The 25,436-nt window shown below is 42.3% G+C and overlaps 1 protein-coding gene across 5 annotated transcripts in view; it reads left to right on the plus strand.

The window, feature by feature from the left end:
- KIF20B (kinesin family member 20B) overlaps positions 1–25,436 on the plus strand; it is a 1,912,547-nt gene that overhangs the window by 589,698 nt on the left and 1,297,413 nt on the right. For all 5 annotated transcript variants that reach the window (XM_044056921.1, XM_044056924.1, XM_044056926.1 and 2 more), the window contains exon 14: positions 20,818–20,957. In XM_044056921.1, the coding sequence (XP_043912856.1) occupies positions 20,818–20,957 (140 nt within the window). The remainder of the gene's footprint in view (positions 1–20,817; positions 20,958–25,436) is intronic.

The following is a 25,436-nucleotide window of genomic DNA, read 5'->3' on the forward strand; positions in this document are numbered from 1 at the left end:
CACCTTTAGGCGGAAAATTATCCTTATTTTCAAGAAATTGGCACGTTTTAACAAAGGACAAATGGATTCTGGACATGATAGACAAAGGTTACAGGTTCCACTTCCATACCTTACCAACAAGACAAGGCATGCCAAATCTGCCACAAAATCAAAGGGCAGAGGCACTCGGGTTTCAAAGCTGCTACAGATCAAAGCAATTGAAAAGGTTCCTCCTCAGGAGAAGGCCAGGGATTCTACTCAAGACTGTTCCTTGTTCCAAGAAAAGAAAAGCAATGGAGACCTATACTGGACTTGTCCGCTCTAAACACTTTTCTCATTGTGCCAAAATTCAAAATGCTGACGTTACAGCAACTTCTTCCCATGCTGGGCAAGGGGTCTTGGCTGGTTACTCTGGACCTCAAGGAGGCATGCCTGCATGTCCCAATAAGACACAGTTGCAGAAGATACCTCAGATTTCTTGCAGGGTCAGAGCATTATCAATTCTCAGCATTGCCTTTTGGCTTATCTACTGCGCCCAGAGTATTCACGAAATGCCTGGCATCAGTAATTGCACACTGCAGACTCCAGGGGATACAAATATACCCTTACCTGGACGACTGCCTTATACAAGCGGACAGCAAGCAAGCCTTGATAAGAAACTTGAACTATGTCATTCACTTACTACAGGCTTTGGGATACACAGTCAACATTCAAAAATCAAGACTACTGCCATCCCAACAAATAATTTTTCTAGGAGCCAAACTGGACACAAACTCACAAATGGCTTTTCCCACAGAAGAAAAACAAGAACAATTACCAGATTACTTCAAAAGCCTAGCAATGCACACCCAGATGACTGCAAGGAAAATCCTGCAGGCCCTGGGTTTCATGGCATCTTGCATTCTTCTGATTCCACTGGCAAGACTACACATGAGAAAAATACAATGGTACCTAAAAAGTTTATGGTCTCAACACAGCCACAACTTAGAAGCAATTATTCCACTCATTCCATGTCTACAAAAGGAATTTTTGTGGTGGGCACAAGCAAGCCAGCTAAACAAAGGCATGTCCTTCAGCAAACCTCAAGCAAGCCAAACCATTACAACAGACGCCTCAGATCATGGATGGGGGCGCACATGGAGGGCAGATGCATTCAAGGGCAATGGGCACCCCGGGAAGTGCATCTACACATCAATCAAAGAGATGTTGGCAGTGATTCATGCAATCGAGGCCTTCGGAAAATTTCTTCAGCAAGGTCAACTGCTAATAAAGACAGACAACACCACTGTTATGTGGTACATAAACAAACAGGGAGGCACTCATTCTTATCCCCTCTGCAGGCTAACAATGACTCTTTGGGAAAAGGCCCTGAAACTGAACATACAGTTGCAATCCCAGTTTGTTCCAGGCAAGGACAATGTTCTGGCGGACAGTCTAAGCAGAAACATCTTGGATCCGCACGAATGGATGTTGCATCCAGACATTTTTTCACAAATAACTCATGCATGGGGGAGGCCGGACATAGACCTCTTTGCCTCACACCTCAATCATCATCTGAAGAAGTTCTGCTCGAGGACACACCATCCTCAAGCCTGGAGAATGGATGCTCTCTCCTTCAGCTGGAACTCTCTAACAATCTATGCATTCCCTCCTCTACCATTAATGACCAAGGTGTTACTGAAGATCAAAGCAGAACAACCGAAAGGCATTTTGATGGCTCCAGACTGGCCAAGACAGCACTGATGTCCATTACTAAGGAGCATAACTCGCACCAAGCCGTGGCCCCTGCCTCAATGGCCTCTGCTTCTGACTCAGCACAATTACAGGACGTTTCATCCCAACCTGCAAACATTACAGCTGACAGCTTGGAGGGTTCCATGACTTCTCCCCATATCTCTCTCTCCAAGAAAGTTCAAGAGATCTTATTGGAAGCACGCAGACCGTTCACCAGAAAAACTTACTCAGCCAAATGGAAGAGATTCAACATCTGGAATGCCAGCAAGGGTCAGGATGCATCAGTAATGAGCATCCCATAGATACTAGAATACTTGGCAGAAATGATACATAATGGCCTTTCATATTCTTCCATAAAAATACACGCTTCAGCAATTTCAGCAAAATACAACAGTGATCCACCTGTGTTTTCACATCCTTTGCTAAGACAGTTTCTAAGAGGGATTAAGAATATCAAACCTCCCAGAAAACCACCAGTGCCTGCATGGGACCTCAACTTCGTGTTGGAAAAATTAACTCTCCCTCCTTTTGAGCCAGCAGTATCTTCAGAATTGCAATTTCTCTCCTGGAAAACGGTTTTCCTGTTGGCAATTACCTCAGCAAGAAGAGTCTCGGAGATACAGGCCCTCATGGCAGTACCTCCATTTCTCATTTTTCATCAGGACAGAGTTTCTTTAAGAACCAATCCTTCATTCATGCCAAAAGTGATATCCAGGGTGTCTCTAAATCTAGCAATTCACCTGCCTACCTTCTTTCCCAATCCTCAAAATAAAGGAGAAAAGCTGCTGCACACTTTGGACATACACAGACAGTTGCGCTACTACTTGGACAGAACAAAAGCCAACAGAAAGTCTGACCAACTATTTGTAGCTTACGCTGCTGGAGTACAAGGAAAGGCAATTTCCAAACAAACAATTTCAAAATGGATTGGACACTGCATCAGATTCTGTTACTCTTTCCATGTAAAAGGTGTGCCAGCCAATATCAGGCCTCACTCCACCAGAGCTATAGCCACCTCCACAGCCTTTCTAAGAGGGGTGGCTACAAAGGACATTCTAGAAGCTGCTACATGGAGCTCCGTGCATACATTTTCCAAACACTACAACCTGCCTTTATATTCCAGATCCCGAGCAGGCTTTGCTTCAGCAGTCCTGCAGGGCATTTTAGCTACACCATCTTTATCTTAGATCCTACCACCCCCAGCTTGGATATGGTATTCAACCCATATGTAAGGACTGCAGTTGCATTCTTGAAGGACAGTACAGTTTTGTACCTACCATAAATGTAGATGTCCGATAGATATGCAACTGCAGTCAGGTTTTCCCTCCCTCCTACCCCTCTGTAAATTATCCTTTTTTGGTCCACTCCCCTTTTCCAAATTAGCTGGGGAAACCTGTTATGGTGTATCTGTTTATTACTGTTGTGCATGTCTGGAATTTTTTATCCAGTCTCTAATTCTAGCCTTCTTTGGAGGGCACCTGGCATCTGGGGCAAGAAACACTGAAGAAGATGGCGTCGACTGATGCTTTTATACCCCAGTCAGTCTGACGTCGGGGAAGAGGCGACATCAGCCGACGCCGGACCCAGACTTTGGAATCCGGCCGACCGAAGGGCTGCCTGAGGCAGGACAACCCATATGTAAGGACTGCAGTTGCATATCTATCGGACATCTACATTTATGGTGGGTACAAAACTGTACTTTGTACTTGTCTGGAATTTTTTCTCTTTTTCAAAATTTAGCCTTCCTTAGAGGGCACCTGGCATCTGGGGCAAGAAAAACTGAAGAAGATGGCGTCAGCTGATGTTTTTATACCCCAGGCGCTCTGATGTCAGGGAAAGGGTGACATCAGCCGATGCCGGACCCACACTTTGGAATCCAGCCGACTGAAGGGCTGCCTGAGGCAGGACAACCCATATGTCAGGACTGCAGTTGCATACCTATCGGACATCTACATTTATGGTAGGTACAAAACTGTACTTTTCAGTTCCAAGGGACAAACAAGACTAGGAAGTGGGGGGGGGTTCCGCACCTAAACCTGGGAGTAGTAAGACTCTCCCCTATGGAAAACTGTCTTAATGACTTGTTTTTAAAACTTCCAATCACTTACCAACTGAATGCTCCTTTAGGTGGAAAGATTGGTCTGCAGGCCAAAAACTGGTAACTCATTACCTAGGACAAATGGGTTTTATATATAGTGCCCCAAGGATCTAGACTTCATTTCCACACGTTACCAACACCAAGCAGGTGGCCAGATCTACCCCCAAATCAGTGGGCAGATGCCCAAAATCAAGTACTCTCTCTTAAACATGGAGGCTATTCAGTTGGTACCAGAAGAGGAAAAGGGACAAGGTTTCTATTCGAGAATTTTCCTGGTACCCAGAAAAGGCAATACATGGCATCCTGTACTGGAATTTTCTATTCTAAACACCTTTCTTGTGATTCCAAAATTCAAAATGCTGACTCTTAACTAGCTGCTTCCTATGCTAGGCAAGGATGCATGGTTGGCAACACTAGACTTAAAAGAAGCATACCTGCATACCTATCAGGGAGTCTTGCAGAAGATACCTTCACTTCAAAGCAGGCTACATGCACAATCAGTTCTCTGCACTGCCCTTTGGCTTATCTACTACGCCCAGGGTATTTACAAAGTGCCTAGCTCCAGTCATTGCATTTTGCAGAGAAAGAAATATTCAGATATACCCATACCTGGACGATTGTCTAATTCAGGTAGAAAGCAAGGGCATTCTTTTGAATCATCTGGCCTTTGTTCAAAGGGTACTGACTTGTCTGGGGTTCACCATAAATGAAAAGCAATCCTACCTGGTACCCTGTCAACAAATTATATTCCTGGGAGCAAGCTTGAATGCAACTTCCCAGGTGGCTTTCCTCACGCCAGAGAACCGGTTTCATTTGACAACTTACTTCAGACAAGTCGCCACAAAAACCCAGCTATCTGCAAGGCAAATACTGCAAGCCTTGGGGTTCATGGCCTCCTGCATTCTTTTAATTCCATATGCAAGGCTGCATACGAGGAAACTACAATGGTATCTCAAAAGCCTATGGTGTCAACATTCCCAGGATCTAGAAGCAAGGATTCCCATCATACCTTGCCTACGCCTAGAGTTCCTTTGGTGGGTAGAGGCCTGCCACCAAAACAGGGGACTATCATTCACATTACCCCTTGCCGCCCAAATCTTAACAGATGCATCAGACTATGCATGAGGGGCTCACCTGGCAGGGAAGTGCATTCAGGGCAAATGGAACCCAAGTCAAATGCACCTGCACATAAATCAAAAGGAAATGTTAGCTGTACAGAATGCTCTGACAGCCTTCAAGGAACACATTCTTCCAGAACAACTAATGGTAAAGACTGATAACACCACTGTCATGTGGTACATAAACAAGCAGGGGGGTGCACATTCTTACCCCCTCTGCAGACTAGCCATGGCATTGTGGAACACAGCCTTGAGCTACCAAGTGCATCTACAAGCTCAATTTCTGCCAGGAAAACTAAATGCACTGGCAGACAGCCTAAGCAGAACCTCATGGACCCACATGAGTGGAAACTGGAACCAAGGGTTTTCAACATGTTGACAAGCAAATGGGGGAGCCGAGATATAGACTTGTTTGCCTCCCCCCGAACCATCAACTGGACATATTTTGCACAAGGATTCCCCGCAAGCTACCTTGGAAAGTGGATGATCTATCCTTCAGCAGGAAAAACCTATCCGTTTATGCCTTTCTTCCTCTGCTTCTGCTCTCCAAGGTGCTACTAAAGATCAAACAGGACAAGCCAAGGACAATTTTAATTGCACCAGACTGGCCTCGCCAACACTGGTGTTACCCACTCTTGCGCAGTGCGTCATGCTTGGATCCATGGCATCTGCCTCAGACTCCTTCCCTGTTGTCTCAGCAGAAGAACTAGATTATGCACACTCAGCTGCAAACCTTGAACCTAGCAGGCTGGCTAATTACCTAATCTCTCCTTTACCACCCCTCAGTAAATCAGTGTTGGATATCATTTGAGGCAAGGAGGGCTAGTACTAGAAAATCTTATGCTACAAAATGGAAATGATTCTGTGCCTGGAACCAATCTCAAGGAATGAACGCAGCAGTGTCCAATTTACCTCAGATTCTACAATACTTGACTGAGATGCTTCATAAGGGCTTGTCTTTTTCCTCCATCAAAATTCATGCCTCAGCCATTTCAGCTCATTATAGCACAGAGCCTCCCCTCTTTCACCCACTGCTCAAGCAGTTCCTTAGAGGGGCCAAAAATTTAAGGCTACCCAGGAAAGTTCCGACTCCAGCCTGGGATCGTAACTTTGTCTTGGAGAAACTCACTCTTCCTCCTTTCGGTCCAGCTGCTACTGCAGATTTAAAATTTCTTTCCTGGAAAACAGCTTTCCTTTTAGAAATTACTTCTGCAAGAAGGGTATCTAAATTACAGGCCCTTATGGCAGTCGAACCTTTCATAATCTTTCATGCAGACAGGGTGTCCTTCGGAACTAATCCCTCCTTCATGCCCAAGGTGGTATCCAGTGTGGCTCTTAATCAGTCCATTCATTTGTCTACCTTCTTTCCTAACGCAAAGAACAAGGGGAACGGATACTGCAGTCTTTAGATGTGCACAGGCAGCTTAGATTCTACTTGGACAGGACTAAAACTCAAAGGAAATCTGAACAATTGCTGGTGGCATTTGCTGTAGGGATACAAGGAAAAGCTATTTCAAAATGGCTAGGCCACTGCATTCATTTCTGCTATAAGCACCATGGAAAACCTATCCCACAGGGCATCAGATCCCATTCAACTAGGGCTGCATCTACCTCTACAGCCTTTCTCAGGGGCGTCCCTACTAGGGACATCTTGGAAGCTGCTACTTGGAGTTCTGTACATACTTTTACCAGGTATCATCATTTTCCAATTTTCTCTAAATCCAGGTCTGGTTTTGCCACTGCAGTCTTGCAGGGCCTTATAGCTGGTCCTAATTTTGTTTAAATTCCTCCTCCCAACCTTAGCTTTGGGAATCTACCCAAATGTAATGACTGCAGCAGTGAATCCACTCTAACATCTACATTTATGGTAAGTGTACACAACTGTACTTTCCGTGCATTTATGTACATGTTCGTACAGTGCAATGGTGTATGATTTGGCAGTCGTGCATCTATTTTCCATTGACATGGGTGCCGTGAAGTTAGCCACCTCTGTTTTTAGGAGCCCAAAATCAGCTTCGGAGAAGTTTTTCATGCTGGTTACCTTTGCGGGATTTGTGGGTGAGATGTGGATTTCCATGGTGATTAGTTTGTGGTTGGATCTAACCAGGGAGAAATTGACTACTGGTGTAGAGCAACGGTTGCCCATGTTTGTAATAGCCAGGTCAAGGATATTGCTTCCTCTAGTGGGGGTAAGAATGAGCTGGTCCAAGGCACTGGAATTGATGAATTCCAGGAAGGGTAGGGCCACTGTATTGGTGCCTGAGTAGTTTTCCCAGGTGATGGAGGGGTAGTTATCACTTTGTTATTCAAACACAGTGGGGAAGGCTTCCATCTGGCTTACTTCCTGTAAATATGTTTCATATGTTTACATATTTCTGCAAACTCAATCTGAGGTAATTGAGAGAGGGATTCAGGGTAGAAGTGAAGCTCAAGGGTTTTTGGCTGGCGCGAGCTGTAGTGATGGCTGAGTTTTCTGAAATTAGAACCAAATCCAACTGTCAAGGATAAATGAAAATTGCGCAGATGGAATGTTATGGCAAGTACATAACTCTTTTCTTGTGTATATATGCATTGCATTGCATTATCAAACATTAGCATCCTTGTTAACAATTAAGAAAATATCCCAGTAATAATTTCAAGTGTGCGTGTCAAGAGAATTGCAGGTGCACAATGTGAAGTAAATAGCCAGTGAGAGGATTTTGAAGTACCTGAAAATAATTGTCAAGAAGATATCAAGCACTGTTCTAAACCAAAAATATGACCCGTTGGATAGGGGATGGCGTGCCTGGCAGTCATCCTAATAGAAGCAACGGTCTTGTCTGTCCAGAGTTAAATGTCTCATAGCACAAGCTATTCTAGCAATGACATAGTTACACAGGTGCTGTAGCTCCCGACAGAGCTGAACCACATCAGCATAATAATCCTTGGCACCTTGTCAGAACAAGCTTGACTGCTTCTCCAGTGTCTGTTGTAAAATCTGCTAGGGAGTTCTGCCACTCAGAACAAAGCTAAAGCTGGATAAAGCCTGCTGGAAATGGGGTGACGTGAAGTGCTGTACAGTGTTTTAAAATGTGTCTGTCTGTTAGATTATTAACTATCTGCAATCATTTTTTGCTTTGATATTGGCAGTATTTGTGTCTTTTTTTTTAATCTAGAATATTGATATAAAGCATCCTAATTCCGAGTTTAGGGCTCTTTTTAAGGCCACTGTTTATTATTTCCCTTGTGTAAGGTAGTACTCTCATGTTTTGAGTTAAATTAATCTGATATGGATTAAAAGCTTTAAATTCTAAACACTGCTAGTAAGATCGGAGTTTTTTTTAGTGATCCCACATGTGTAGTAGGTAAAGAATACCCTTCTGTATCCAGTTTAAACAGGAACAGAACTATTATCTTTCTTGTTAAGGTTGTTTTTGCAGTCTCAGTAGCGCAACAGGTAGCGCACTCACCTTTGGTGCAGCAGCAGTCTCAGTAGCTCAACAGGTAGCGCACTCACCTTTGGTGCAGCAGCAGTCTCAGTAGCTCAACAGGTAGCGCACTCACCTTTGTGCAGCAGCAGTCTCAGTAGCTCAACAGGTAACGCACTCACCTTTGAGAGATGAGAAGGCTGTTTTTTTTTTTTTTTTCCATTACCAAGTAGCTGCATTAATTTTCCGATACTAAAGACTGCTGTGCAGCATTTGGGAGGTGCTGTACTAGAGTGTGGTGTCCTTCAGAGGAGATGTCAAACCACGGCCACATTTACGAGTAGATCAGGTGGATGTAAAAGATGCACCTACATAGACACAAACATACCTCTTACTACGTCACTCTTTTTTTCCGTTCTAGTTGCATTACAATTTTTTTCAATATTTTCAGTATTTTACATCTCGAGTTTCACAAACTAACACCTTTCATTTTACTCCCCCAACCTTTTCTCCACAATCCTCTTATTTCAGCTGACACTACTACAGTCATATTTTTATTATACAGCAATTAATTTCATATTTTTCAATACCCTTACTGTTACCATCAATATCCTGTCAACTTCAACTTTTTATTTTTCCATATTCTTTTAATATTATACCATGTCCACTGACTTGATTTTTTAACAAATTGTGTTTCTGGTTCTAATGAAACCCTTTTAGTCTGTCCCCAGTCATCATGGCCCCACTGTACATCTTTTTTTGGGTATTGGTAATGTGTGGCCTATATCCACTTTTATATTTCAAAAAACTTTCACACTTGTTCATTTTTAATTTTTCCCAAACATCTTTAATCTTTTTACAGTTCAAAAAATAATATTTTTTGTTTATTTTTCATTGATATGTACATTTGCTTTATATTTTATACTACTTTTTATAGGCAGTGTATCCAGTAATAATCTCCACAAAAACCTCAGTCTCATAAAATTCTTCAAATCTTTCCTTTCTGTGTTTAATTTGTTTAATTTCATCCGTAAGATTTCATTATTATCGTGTTATACCATTCATAGGTTCATAAAGGACTAGGCTAGTTTCCCTTGGGGGGGCCATTTTAAGCCTAGCCAGTTTCACTTTTTGTGGTCAAAATAACCTATCCTGTTTGGTTATAGATCAGTCTTACCTGTCCCCTAGTTGATAATTATATACTTATCCTAATGTGTTACTGGTATTATACCATAGATAATTTGAGGGGACCCATGCATGAGATAAAGGAGCTACATCTGTCCATTAGTAGAACGGGGGCAGTCCTGGCATAAATTTTCTGTTTTCCATTCATAGATCTGAGCTGCACCTGAAAATTTATTGCGATGCAATTTGTTTTATGTGGATGGGGGAGTCTTTTCTACAGCAGCAATATCTGTCATGAAATATACCCATCCCTCAAAACTGTAATTTTAATGTAGCGCAAGATGTTTAGATTCCTAGACCAATTATTTCTGATGTCATTTGATTGTTGATGTGCAGTAAATCCATCAGCAATAGGGTCTGAGGATGTTTTGTATGCCAGACACAGGTCCCCTCTTGGGCTGTAGCATACAGAGTATAGTGCAGGGCACTGAGTCAGCCAAGGACATGTTTAGGCCTGTATACTTTCAGTAAGGTATCTCTGTGGGCATTCCAGGTGCATGTGTCTGGACAGGTACGTGCCAAAAAAGTGCATTATATTGAATGACTGGCTTAATGAGAGCTGAGTAAAGGGAGGTCAATGAAATATATAAGCTGTGCCGTTTATAGAAAGACTTTCTCACAACAATAGACACGTTTGTCAAAAGTTAGGTCACTATCCACGTAAGTACCCAAGTCCCAAATAACTGGGTAACCTCTTAGGGACGTATTTTCAATGTGGTAGTTCCTTGGGGTAGATGACTTCCCTAAAGTCACAGTAATGTTTTTTTTTTTTTTTACGTTTAGTTTCAGGCAATGATTTGACACTAGGTATTTGAGACAAACCTTCCTGGATGATGGCCAGGTCCTTCTTGGATTCAATGACTGCAACTAGCTTGCAGTAATCTGCAAACTTTAGTCAGCTACTGGCCTTTACTTCAGAAAAGTAGATGCCATACAGGAGAGGTCCCAGCACAGAACCCTGGAGAACTTCACTGGTGACTGGACCTTCCTTTCTTCATTCTTAATTTTCTATAAATGTATCAATTTGTTTACTTTATTTCCATCATATCCTCCTTTTTGCTTTATTTTCAGTTTTATCCACATTCCCATATTATACATGTAGTATTTTCTTCATGTTGTTAATACCCAAAAAGGTTGTAAAGACACCAAATATACAGCTGGATTTTATAGTCGGCCCTCCTCCCTTCTTATTTTATACAATTCCCTGTCTAACTGGATTGAGTCTTGATTATGGAAAAATATAACAAAAGAGGGAAGATTTTTGAAGATTTGAGAATATGTGGAACTAAATATGTGAAATAAAAAAAAAATGATAGTAGAAATGGTGAACTTAAATTCATCCCAAGTCAAAAAAATAAGAAAAAAATATATCATTTGAAAGTAATCCAAGCAGGGTAGGCAGTCTGTTTCCAGTCGAAAATGTGTACGTAATAAAGGATTTTTGACTGGAAACAAACTGCCTACCCTACTTTGATTACTTTTGAATACTTAGTAATTCAGTACAATTTTTCAGATTATGTATTTTTTTAATTATTTTTTGACTTGGGACGAGTTTAAGTTCGTTATTTCTACTACCATTATCTGATCTGATAAATATACAGTGATTAACTAGATACATCTTCCACACAAATAAGTTCCTTACATTGTTTTGTTTTTGGACCCAGTCTGCTTCTTCAGTGGGTTGCTTGAGACTTTAGGGATACCACATAGATTACTTGTATTTTAAAGATGTAATATTTCTTGCAGGAACCCTGACAGAATTTACATGCTCTGTAAAGTATGCAATAATTGGCTTAGACTGGACAGAAATTATATTTCATAGGAGCCATGGGTATTTAAGTGAAATCTTTAAAACGCATCCAGTAACTATTTCAGAACATGTACCTGTTAAGACCAATGAGATTCAGGATATCGCGTAAAAATGTGACAGTGGCACTTTCCTAGTGCCTATTAAAAAGAGATGATATAAGGAATGGGCAGTGGAAACATAGTTGTTTGGGAAGATAACATTTGTTCTGAAGGGATAGCTGAGAAGCGAGTTGAAATGGAATTTAACCTTTGGTAGAAATGAGCGAGATAAACAGAGATGGGAAAGGGGTAATGAGAATTCACAGGGATTTTCAAAGTTAAAGTATTGTTTATGAAGGGTAATCTTCAAGAAAAGAAGAGGAGCAATTGTTGAGCAAAAGGGAAAAGAAGCAAGTAGCTGGAGCATGAGTTTAGGAAGGTTACTCTTAAGCAAGTATTTATTGCTAACCCCCAGAGCATAAAAAATAATAGTAAAACAATGACTTTGTGCAACAGAAAATAGAGGTGTTGCCAATGAATGGACTTTGACTAAAAAATAACCAGAGATCCTGCAGAGATATAGGAGACATTTTGGAAATTCTGTGTGTGTATAGAACATAGAATGGCAAAACAAAAAAGACACAGATGGAAATATTTATGGAAGACTTCGATATACCAAGTTCAGATGAGGTCCAAGAATTAATAGTTAAGCTGGAAGAGGATGAGAGAAAATCTTGATGTATAATCAAACCGGGAAGTCTCCAGTAGCAAATTGTGTTCCTGTGGAAGTTTGCAAGTTGGGAGAGAAGAAAGTGTCAAAGATCTGCAATGTTTTGTTAACAGTATTTTAAAAGGAGGGTCAGTGCCAGCATCTTGAATGAAAGCTACAGTGGCTGTATTACCCAAAGAGGGCAAAGATCCTTTAAACCCAATTTCATATGGAGTGATTTAAATTTTGAGCCATGATTGTAATGTATTTGTCTTTACTACCTAAGAGACTAAGGTTTTGCCAAAACTGACAGATGCATATCAGTGTGGTTTTGTGGAGGGGAAGCAAACATTTGACAACATTAACAGAAAGAATATGATTAGGAAAGTAGAGGGTAAGAACATGATAAAAAGAAGCGTACCGGGACCAGGATGAATCCAAAAGTAATATAGTATACAAAAATCAAAGATGTCCAGTAGGCTGAAGTTATTATACAAATATATAAATACGTTAGTAAAACAAATAAAATCAGGTAAGCGCTTTTGCAATGTATTTGCTTCTTCAGACCATAAAATACACATACAAACCATGTAAAAACAACCATTTGGCCAATCATAATGAAAATATTAGTCATGTTGTATAATCAGTGATTTTAGACCTCTTCTTTTTAAAGCAGGTTTTAAACTATTTGCATTTCCTATGTACAACATTTCACATGCTATGCATTGTGCCATATAAACAAGATTGTCACTGTTAGTCTGCATAAAAATTAAAACTGATGTCTTTAAAGGTCCTAGGATGAATAATAGAGGTAGTCGACCAAATAAATCTACATGCCTTACAAGATCTACAGGCATAAGTGCTTTGACGTTTGGACTGTGTCCTAGTCGGCCTAGATTGTTTATAACATAGGCGTTGTTTTAAAGTTTTATTATTCCTAAAGACAAACTATGGAATGTCACCAATAACTTTGCTTATATTGTCACCAGTCATTAAATTTGGCCAATTCTTTTTCATAATGTCACATACAAAGTTAATATTACTTGGGTAAGTCAGAACCATTCTGTTGGCTATCAAATTTATTGGTTAGATGTGGACTAGTTCTACAGAAGTTTTGTAGATGACATCTTTTTTGTTTGGCAGGGGCTCTCCCATATTTTAGATCAGTTTGTTGATTATTTACAGAACACGACTTCCTATCTTAGTTTTACTATTCATAGCTCTGTGACATGCATGGAATTTTTGGACATAATGGTTAACATTAATGATCTAGGCACCTTATCAACTAGTATGTACAGGAAACCCTGCAAGAAAAATATTTTACATAATATGAGCATGCATTCCTGGCACATTGCTAGAAATGTGGTTAAGAACCAAGTTTTTAGACTAATGCATTTGCATACTGATGCCTCATCTTTGAGCAGAGCCCTAGACACTTTATGCATTGAACTACTGCAAGGCGGTTATAGTATAGGAGTAATAGAGCAGGCCATAGAAGAAGTTAATATGAAAGGAGTTATCCCTTATTTTCCTAAGAAACCTGAGACAACGGTACTAGTCCACATCTAACCAATACATTTGATAGAAATAGAAGTTTAGTTAAAGTCTATGTTGTTAACACTTGTGCATATGTTGAAAACATTTGCTTCTGGGTACATTGCTTTGTTGAAAAATGTATGTACACTAAGGTGTACCTCTAATTGTGCAGGTACCAGAGAAGTCTGTAGAACCTCTTTCATCTTTAATAAATGCTTATTGTAAATATCCTGGCTGAATTTGAGGTGCTTTCTGATGTTTGATGGCATTCTGCAAATTCTTTCTGGTATGCTGACTGCTTATAGCTTTAATAAATATAAATAATAATTTGATTAAAGTCAATAGATATTTTCTGCAGAAAATAACTTTCCATCTAACTTTCACAGGTAAGACATTAACAACTACAAAATTGTTTGCAACTTTTGTGGAGCCTTATGAGTGGATGTTTTTCTTTCATAAACCTCATGATAATGCAGTTGCCAAAATGATGGCAGTATCACAGTATCCTCAGTAAATACTGCTAAACTAGAGGTGATTCAATGGTGCTTAAGTTCAGGTAATCACACTCTGTTTCAGAAGGTAAACTACAGAAGCTTCAAGTACCGTTCTTGAAGTTACTAGACCATGCATCTGTCATCTGAAGAAGTGGTCATTTGAAAAGATGTCTGGTAAAATACTTTTGGAATTTTCCCCTTTTCAAAAATATTTGTACTAACAATTCATGATCCTATGTAATTTGTACATAACACACCACAAATTATCAGCTTTTGGGATTTCAATTTCCTCAGACTGCCATCCACTTTTTTAATATTTGGACCATGTTACTATTTACAGTAAGTTAAGAAAGGAGAGCTTTATTGTTATTAGGTAGAGATGATTTGTCATTGGTAGTTTTGGGCGGTGATGCCCCAAGATGTCAATGGCATGATTTTGGTGAAGCATTTCGTTAGCGGAGCCAGAAAGCTCATGAAAAACCTGAAAATCCTTCCTTCATAAAGCAATTTTTGATTTCATTTAAATTACCTTGAAATTTCAAATAAATGTGTATCCTGTTGTATGGGGAAACTTAGTCTGTCATCTCAATGAGGCAAGGTTGTAATGCTGATCCTATATCCGTGCAATATTTTACCATATGTCTGAGTATCGTTTTGTCCTCCAGAGGCATCTATTTTGGACTTAAAATGGAATGAGAGTTAAATTAACTATGGAATGGGCATATCAAGTTGATGTTCATCGTGTTATACTGCTGCAGTCATCACACTTGGGATATCCTGCCATAGGTGGTCCCACAGTCGGCCGAATTCCAAAGTCTTGGTCCGGCGTCTGTTGTCGCTTCCTCCCTGACGTCAGTGCGACAGGGGGATAAGAGGCAGCCAATGCCATTTTCTTCAGTCTTTCTTGCCGCGCGGTGCCCGAAGCAGAAACAGTTCGCAAGTGCCGGTCGGCTAGCTCCTGAGATTTTCGAATCGAATTTCAGCCCGAAGTCTTCTCTAAAGCTAAGTACCCCGTTGGGGAAACTTTTCTTGCCTCAGACCGATGTCCGATAAAGTTAATAATTGCATTTCTTGTGGGAAGCAAATACCTCATAAGGATTTTCATTCTTATTGTATTCCTTGCCTAGGCCCAGACCACTACGTCTCTGGTTGTCGGTTTTGTGCTAGGTTCAACAAACGTACAATCAAGCATTGGGCAGATTTCGCCCGACATTATTTTGGCAGAAAATTTAACTATAGCCTATCGTCGGAGCAACCGACATCAGCAATGATTAAAAACGCAAGGATAAAGACAGGCAACCAAGGCCAAGACCAGATACCGAGGCCTCAGCGAGGCCTGCCAACGGTTCTCCGGTTTTCAGCGAGGCGCCTAAGCAGCCCCTGACTACCGCTGAGTTAGAAATTCTGACTGCCTCCCAGACCGAATCAGCTGGGCCTCAGGAGCCGGTTCCTTCTCACCCCTCGGACGCCAACCCTGACAGTGATCCGGGGATTTTGGACAGGCCTTTTGTTTCTGAAGGTGTCTACAAACCGACAGCTATCTCCATTAAGTCTTATGCTAAACTTAAAGTCCCCTTAAAAGTTAAGAAACCGGGTCCACAGACACCCCCACAGGCCCCTATGCCTAAAAAACAGATGATTAAGATCACTGAGGATTTAATTACCCTTATCAGGGGTTCACAACCCCCTCCTGACAAAAGGCCTAGACTGGAGGAAGATTATCCTTCCTCTGACCAAGCATCCATTTCCTCCGCTAACTCTGAGGACCAGGATTATTCCTTCCCTCCATATGAAGACTCAGATGCTGAAGAGTCCATTCCCTCTGTCCCCCCCCGAAGACTACATAGACCCCTTGCAATTCCTCCAGTTTTAGACATTTTGGATGATGTTTACACCGAATCTAGTCTAAACCCAGATTCCTAACCTCCTGCACCAGCTAAACCAGACAGATACTTCCGAGTTCCTGATTCTCATAAGTTTCTATATAAAAGCCCTGTTGCAGACCCCAAAACCATTTCCCAGGGTCCCAAAGGGGTTAAGGCCTCTACTGCTAAGAATCCACTCCCTTCTGAAAGAGATTCCAGAGCATTAGAAAGATGGGGGAAGAAAGTGTATACATCTGCCACTTTGGCCATGAGGGCCTTAAACTGCCAATTCCACATGCTAAAATACCAGCAGTACTTGATTACACAGTTAAAGCAGAAAATGATCCCTCAGACAGATCAACCTGATTTCAAAGAGATACAGGATTTGCTGCATGTAGCAGAACAGGTGGGAAAGCATACCTTACAGTGTGGTTTTGATTCATTGGAAGCCTTATGTAGAGCAGCTGTCACAGGATCTGTAATACGTAGACATGCTTGGCTAAAAGAGCAAGCCTTACCAGAACATGTCAAAGCAAAATTATTGGATGCTCCATTGCAGAAAGATGTGTTATTTGGTGTCAAGGCAGAGGAAGTTTTAAAGAAAATGGAAGAAAAGGCAAAATCGATGCAGACAGTTAAAGATTTTTTACAGGCACAACCTACTTGTTTCAGCAGAAACTGGCCATCAAAAAACTGGTCCTTTCCTGCATTAGACAGACGCCAAAGGGGTAGATACAGACGCCCAAGGGGCAGAGGCCAGCCACAAGGTTCTTTCAGGCCTAGACAATGGCATACAACAACTCAGAGGTGGAGACGAAAGATCTCAACCCTTCAGGAAACAAACACAATGACTTCCCTCTTCGCCTGCCAAGCAAAATTGCCCTGGCAGCACCTTTGGGAGGAAAACTGGCTCTATTTCCACAAAATTGGCGCATTATAACAAAGGACAAATGGGTTCTGGATATTATTACCCGAGGCTACAGATTTCATTTTCACATTTTACCACGGATGAGAGGCATGCCAAATCTGCCTCCAAACCAATGGGCAGAGGCAAAAATGCAAATTTCAGCTCTCATGGATATGAAAGCAATTCCAAAGGTACCTACAGAGGAGCAAGGTCAAGGTTTTTACTCAAGACTATTTCTAGTACCAAGAAAGGACAAAGCCTGGAGACCCATTTTAGACCTCTCAATTCTAAACACAAACCTGGAGGTACCCAAACTCAAAATGCTCACACTACAGCAGCTTCTTCCCATGCTGGGCAAGGAGTCTTGGCTGGTAACGTTGGACCTCAGAGGCATACCTGCATGTCCCTATCAGACAAGATTGCAGAAGATACCTCAGATTTTTGGCAGGTACAACGCATTATCAATTCTCTGCATTGCCCTTTGGCTTATCTACTGCGCCCAGAGTATTTATGAAATGCCTGGCATCAGTAATTGCATACTGCAGGCAACGAGGAATACAAATTTATCCATATCTGGACGACTGCCTGATCCAAGTGGACAGCAAGGCCATTCTTTTACAGCATCTGGCATTTGTAACAAAGCTGCTAAGTTGCCTAGGGTACACAGTAAACAAAAATAATTCAAAGCTAATACCCTCACAACACAATATTCCTGGGTGCCAGCTTAAATACAACGGCCCAGATGGCTTATCTCACATCAGACAAACAAAAACAACTAACTCAATACTTCCAAAAGATGGCAACTTTTACCCAGCTCACTGCAAGGAAAGTCCTGCAGGCATTTGGGTTCATGGCATCCTGCATTCAACTAATTCCACATGCAAAGCTGCATATGAGGAAATTACAATGGTACCTGGAAAGTGTATGGACTCAACACAGGCACAGCCTCGAAACAAGTATATCTCTCATTCCCTGCCTTCAAAAACCGTTCCTGTGGTGGGCTCAAGCATGTCAAATAAACAAGGGTCTTCCTTTTGTCTTACCTCCAGCAAACCAAACTATGACAAGAGATTCTTCAGACTACGCCTGGGGAGCACCCATGGCAGGACAGTGCATACAGGGCAAATGGTCTGCAAAACAAATGCATCTACACATCAACCAAAAGGAGATGCTAGCTGTGCAAAATGCACTGACAGCCTTCAAGGACCTCTTGCATCCAGGACTACTAAGGACAGACAACACCACAGTTATGTGGTACATAAACAAACGGGGAGGAACACACTCCTACCCTTTATGCAGACAGGCAATGACCTTGTGGAACACAGCATTGACTTACCAAGTACAACTGCGAGCACATTTCCTGCCAGGAAGGGAAAACATATTGGCAGACGAATTAAGCAGAAATTTGGCAGATCCTCACGAGTGGAGACTACACCCACAAGTATTTTCACTGATAACTCAAAGGTGGGGCCGCCCAGACATAGATCTATTTGCCTCCCCCAACAATTGCCAACTACAAAAATTTTGCACAAGGGCTTATCATTCCCTAGCCTGGAAAGTGGACGCCCTATCATTCAGTTGGCCAGCATTGACAAGTCTATGCCTTCCCACCACTACCTCTCTTGACCAAGGTATTACTGAAAGTCAGATCAGAGAGTCCACAAATGATCCTCATTGCTCCGGACTGGCCACGTCAGCACTGGTACCCATTACTTAGGACCTTGACTCACAGCCCTCCATGGATCTTAACTCAATTTCCACTTCTGTTGACTCGGCAAAACTCTCAGATCCTTCACAGTCAGCTCAGGACTTTAAATTTAGCTGCATGGAGAATACCTTGAATTATCAATCAACACTTCTCTCAAAGTACGTCCTGAATGTCATTTTGGAGGCCAGGAGGCCCAGCACCAGAAAAACATACTCAGACAAATGGAAAAGATTTTGTGCATGGAACCAGACTAAAGGCCAAAATCCTGGGATACCAAGCATTCCTGAAATACTGCAATACTTAACTGACATGCTGCACAAAGGCCTTTTTTTCTCATCCATTAAGATCCATGCTTCAGCCATTTCAGCTCAATATAATACGGATCCCCCCATATTCTCACACTCTTTACTAAGGCAGTTTCTCAGAGGGGCTAAGAATATAAGACCCCCCAGAAAACCCCCAACGCCACCGTGGGACCTCAACTAATACTGCCTCCTTTCGAACCAGCCTTCTCAGCAGAACTACAATACTTGTCATGGAAAACAGCTCTGTTGCTGGCTATCACCTCAGCACGCAGGGTCTCAGAACTACAGGCACTTATGGCAGTGGAACCTTTCATCATTTTCCATCAGGACAGAGTCTCTTTACGAGCTAACCCTACCTTTATGCCAAAGGTAGTATCCAGTGTGGCTTTGAATCAGACCATTCATTTACCCACCTTTTATCCAAACCCCCAGAATAAAGGAGAAAGACTCCTTCACTCTTTGGACATTCACAGACAGCTACGTTACTATTTGGATAAGACAAAGACCTTCAGAAAAACTGACCAACTCTTTGTATCCTATGCTGCAGGTTCACAAGGAAAGGCTATTTTAAAACAGACCATCTCCAAATGGATAGCACATTGTATCCGCTTTTGCTACTCGCACCATGGGAAAGCAGTGCCTGTTAATATTAGGTCCCATTCCACTAGGGCTACAGCAACCTCAGCAGCCTGTCTCAGGGGGGTTCCAACCAAGGACATTCTGGAGGCAGCTACTTGGAGTTCAGTGCACACCTTTACCAAGCACTACCACCTTCCATTATACTCAAAAACCAGAGCTGGTTTTGCCACTGCAGTTCTGCAGGGCATCCTAGCTTCACCTCACCCAGTTTAGTGCCAGCCACCCATCCATAGCTTTGGGATTCAACCCAAGTGTGATGACTGAAGCAGTATAACACGATGAACATAGTACAGTTTTGTACCTACCATAAATGTAGATGTTTGAGTGTATATACTGCTGCAGTCCAGGTTACCCTCCCATCATCCCCTCTACATACCAGGGTGTTGGTTATAACTCCATGTACATCAATCTATTGGATGCATGTCTATATGGTGTATTTGCTAACAGCTAGTACTATTGTTTATCTACTAAGGTATTTTTGCATAGTTATTTGTATTGCTTTCCTGGTTGGGGGCACCTGACATCTGGGGCAAGAAAGACTGAAGAAAATGGCGTCGGCTGCCTCTTTTATCCCCCTGTCGCACTGACGTCAGGGAGGAAGCGACGACAACCGACGCCGGACCAAGACTTTGGAATTCGCCTGACTGCGGGACCGCCTGACGGCAGGATAACCCAAGTGTGATGACTGCAGCAGTATATACACTCGAGCATCTAAATTTATGGTAGGTATAAAAGTGTACTTTTTATTTATAATGTTGCAGCTTAATGTATAAAGCTTATGCTTGGATATATTTATACTTGTATATGTTATCTGAAAAATTGTAATAAAATTTGATTATCAAAAAAAATGTAGTTTTACTCTTGAGTTTCATAAAAAATCAGACCGCGTAAGTTCTTTTACAGTAAAGGCAAGGAGTTTTTTCCAGTCAGCAGTGTAGCTGACTGGTGCTAGATTGTGCAGATGTTTTTCTGGTATTATAGACTCTTGCGCTATAACTTGGTGCTAGATTGTAGGCAGATGTTCTGCTGGTGTTATAGACTCTTACACTGTACGCTTGGTGCTAGATTGTAGGCAGATGTTTTGCTGGTATTATAGACCCTTATGCTATACATTTCAGCTTTACTGCTAAAGCTGTATTTTGCTAAATATCCGTCAACTAGATGATCTTAACTGCCTGCATTATTACTTGAAAAACTCTAAAGAAAATGATAGTGTTCTTGCAGTTTAATGATATACTGACCGACAGTTGCGCAGGAACAGTTGTGGTGATGTGATGTAAACTGATATCACTTGTTTCAAAATGTGTTCTGAGACATTCTGACACTTATCTTTTGCCATTTATAGGATTTAATGTGTGTGTTGAACAATTTAAAGGAGCAAATAGTTAAAGAAAAGAAAGAAAAGTTGATGCTAGAATTTCAAGTCCGAAAAGAAGTCACTGAGGAGTTATCTCAGCTTTTTTCTGAACGTGAAAAGGACTTCAGGTATTTCTACTACAGCAGTACTTATTACGCTTGTTTTACAATTTGTGTTTTATCCCCAGCCCTAGTGCATTTGTAAAGTGCTAGCTCAGAAATATTAGGTTTACAAAAAGATTTAGTTCATAACTTAGTTTCTTCTTTTTTACACTTCACATTAAAAAGTGATTACTGTATCCACATACATGGACAGAATGGTGCTTTACTCTACATCTCTCCCTCTTTGAAAATTCCTGTTGTGCTATGTTGTTTGTAGATGACATTGTGATCTGTAGTGAGGGTAGGGAACAAGTGGAGGAGACCCTGGAGAGGTGGAGATATGCTCTAGAGAGAAGAGGAATGAAGGTCAGCAGGACTAAGACAGAATATGCGTGTTTGAATGAGAGGGAGGGTAGAGGTGGTGAAAGTGGATGTTTAAATACTTGGGATCAACAGTTCAGAGTAATGGCGAGTGTGGAAGAGAGGTGAAGAAGAGAGTGCAGGCAGGATGGAGTGGGTGGAGAAGAGTGTCAGGAGTGATTTTTGACAGACTAGTACCAGTAAGTGAAAGGCAAGGTCTACAAGAGGGTAGTGAGACCAGCTATGTTATATGGGTTGGAGACAGTGGCATTGACAAAAAGGCAGGAGTCAAAGCTGGACGTGGCAGAGTTAAAAATGTTGAGATTTGCACTGGGTGTGACGAGGATGGACAGGATTAGGAATAAGTATATTAGAGGGTCAGCCCAGGTTGGAAGGTTTGGAGACAAAGCCAGAGATGCAAGATTGCATTGATTTGGACATGTGCTGAGGAGGGATGCTGAGTATATTGGGAAAAATATGCTAAGGATGAGGCTGCCAAGTAACAGGAAAAGAGGAAGGCCTAAGATGAGGTTTATGGATGTGGTGAGAGAGGACATGCAGGTGATTGGTGTGACAGAGCAAGATGCAGAGGACAGGAAGAAATGGAATCAGATGATATGCTGTGGTGACCCCTAACGAGAGCAGCTGAAAGAAGATAATCTGGTGAAGCGAAAAGCAAAATGATTCTGAAGGAGCTGTTACCCTTATCCTTCGGTAAGGCCATCTCTAAGTTGTCATTCAAGTTTCCATCCAAACACAAATCAAGATCTTTTATATCCAATCCAGCTTCCTCAACCTCATCTTCCAAGTCTTCAGACCAATGGAATGGAGTTTTAGTGCTGATACTATTGGCTTCGACAGATAAAAACTCTTAAGTTGTTTGTTCCACCTGTTTCGTCAGAACCAACAGCTTAACCAATGGTACCTACTGTTTCTTCAGTGCCACCTCCTGGAAAGACTGCTCCTTTGACACATTCTTCATCAGTGCCGAATAAGGAATTTATTACAGTGCCTACGTCCAGGTATTCCCCGCCCATTGACCCTTTCCAGATAAGCTGCTTTCTTCTTTCCTAGACCATCCTCCTCCATTGAAATTCACCAGCTTTTCCAGAAGTTGCACTGAAGAAGAGCTGGAAAGAGTGGTGAGGAAGATACTCTGGGCACAAGGAGTTACTGGTTCATCTAGGCCTCCTACCCCAATGGGTCAGGGTCCTTTCACTTCCATCCCTCCAGGCACCTTACCTCATCTGACTTCTCAGGTAAGCTCAGAGCCCTTGGTTCCAAGTTGTCCGGCACCAACTGTCTCATTTCCAACGTTGTCTTCCTTGGTGCCAGTGCTGTCCCAGAGTTCGCCTGACTTTCTTGGAACTGGAAACCTCCTGGACTAGTACCTGTCATGTTTGGTCCAAGAAGTTCGAGTCTACCAAATTGTTTTGGAGTTGTCTCTTCTCGGAGTCTCAACACAGATCAGGTCAGCTCCGGCTTCTGCCTTAGGAGACATCTGTCCCGGTCAGGGGAGAGTGTGGTGCAGAATTCTGCTTTTTTTGGGCCTGGACTCTGTTCCTGCCTTTGGGTGGATTGGCTTTCAAAGCAATGGAGAGGACCTTGTCTATCCCAGGATGACGGTCTGTTCCATCCCCCCCAAAACAGTTTTCCAAGTCACTCCGTGCACCAGAGTATCATCCACTCCATCCAGCTTGACAGCGGGTGTCAAGGCCTTGGATGCACTCACATTTGGGAACATCCTCTGATACCTCCCCAGAGTATCCCATGGAGGAGGTTCATCGGAAGAGAAAGTGCAAGAGGAAAACTCCTTGAAGGATCCTCACAATCACATCCTGATTATATCATTTGGAGACATCCTGGAAATCTTGACACAGAGAGGTGTTTGGCAGTTAACAGTCCTCAGTAGGAATCATTTTACCTGCTGGCTTTTGGCACTCTACCATCTACCTCCTGGGTGACTCCATCCCCTGATGAGTTCATTGAATTGATCTCTCAGCGGGCATGGAAGGCCCCTGATTCTGTTCAGCCAATACCCTGGAGACCAGACAAGATCATAACTGCACCCTCGGACCAACCCTTCTGGACCAAAGGTTTACCAGTAGATACCATGGTCATGACAGCAGCCACCAAAAAGGAACTGGCAGAAAAAAGTTCCCCTATTCATCCTCCTGATAGAGAGTTTAAGCCAATGGACAGGATAGGGAATCAAGTGTGTGTGCTTCATTGTCCTATTCCTCATGGTCTTTGAATTACCTGGCACATTTAACAAGGTTGCAGAGGAATCGGATTAAGAAAATTTCAGATACCCTCTCAGGAGCCATTTCTGACAAGGTTCAGGTCTCTAACTTTTCAGTTGGCCACCCTGACCTCCATTTCCAACTCTTCAGTGAGGATAGTTTCTCATGCAGCTGAAGGAACGACAGGAGCCATCATTTTAGGTGTAACCTTAAGGAGACACGCCTGGATGCATTTGTGTGACTTTGTGGAATCCTTCAAATCTATATTCATCAGTGCTCCCTTTGACACGTCCTTATTTGGGCCCAAAGTTAGACTCAGTCACTAAGTGTGAAAAGGATGGAAAAACTCTTTCTGCAGTGGGCGTGTTTCTTCACTCCTCAGAGGCCCTTTTCGAGGAACCAGAACACTGGTGGAAATATGTGGCTCAAAACATTCCAAGGGTCCTTTCCTGATGCATGTAGTGACAGCTCCCCCAGGGGCAGAAGGGGGAGCTCCAATGGTAAATACTGCCCTCGTGGCAGAGGGGGGTCTGTGAAGCCAAGATTTGTTTTTGGTAAATATTTCCTGCACTCCTGAAAGTAGGCCCAAGTGTCCTCCTCTGGAGGCAGTCTAGGGTCGCTTTTCCCTGCACCAGAGAGCGTGGCTACAGATGACATCAGACAAATGGGTGCAGGGAATTGTATCCAGAGGTTACATTATTCCCTCCTCACTAACTCCATCCTCTTAGCAACAAATCCTGGTGTTCTACCCAGTCAATCAAAAAATCAAGTACTCCTGAAAAGAGGCCGGATTGTCTTGATCTGGAGGCAGCCTGGGTTGGAGGGTCGCTGGTCTCTGCATCAGAGCCTGGCTACCGATAACACAAGATACGTTTGCAGAGGATAATATCTAGAGGCATTATTATACTATTTTCCCTCCCTCCATCTGCTTGCAAAGGAAAAACAGATGCCCCCCCCCAGTCAAAGGGAACAGAGGACTGCAAATACAAAAGCTGCTAGAAAAACAAGTCATCCAAGCGGCCCCCCCCAGACCAGACAGGATCCGAAAATTACTTAAAGTTCTTTTTAGTGCCAAAACAGACGGGGGACTGTAGACATATTCTAGATCTCAGCAAACTTAGATCAGTTCGTTGAACCAAATTCTGGATGGTCATGGTTCAGTCTATTCTCCTGTTCTTGGAAAAGGATGACTAGATGTGCTCCATAGATCTCAAGGATGTGCACTGTCACATAAAAATGCACAGGTAAGCAAGGAGATTCTTATGCTTCCTGCTGGGAGCCAGTCACTACCAGTTTAGAATACTGCCCTTTGGTCTCATCATAGCCCCCCAGGGTGTTCACCAAGTGCATGGTGGTAGTAGCAGCTCACTTGAGAATGCACGGATTCCAAGTGTTTCTATACCTAGATGACTGGCTCCTCTCTGCCACGGCTAGGCATCAACTCGTAGAAGCCAGGCAAAAGGTTCTTCAAACATGCTTCTCCTTTGTATTAACTGTCAGCTACGAAAAATGTCACCTAGAGCCAACCCAAGAGCTAGAATTCATAAGTGTTATTTTAAACACAAAGACCACTATAGCCTCTCTTCCTCCACAATGACTATGGACAATTCAGATGCAAGTTGCAAGCATAATCAGCAAGAACAAAGTGGCAGTGAAACTAATCCCCTGAACACTGGGCTCCATGGCAGCATCAATAACTCTTGTATCCCTGGCAAGATGTCATGTGCAAATTCTTCAGTGGTTACTCGCAGCACAATGGTAGACTCTTAGCCATCCCATGTCCACACCCATTTCCATCACCATTTGCATGAATGATTTAACATGGTTGACTCATTTGTAACAAATTCTGCAAGGACGGCCTCTTTCTCCCCTTCAGTCCAAAGCCATTTTCAGCATTGCTGGA

The sequence above is a fragment of the Protopterus annectens genome, chromosome 14.part0, assembly GCF_019279795.1.
Source record: "Protopterus annectens isolate FY-2018-M chromosome 14.part0, PAN1.0, whole genome shotgun sequence".
In the NCBI taxonomy this organism is placed as follows: domain Eukaryota; kingdom Metazoa; phylum Chordata; order Ceratodontiformes; family Protopteridae; genus Protopterus; species Protopterus annectens.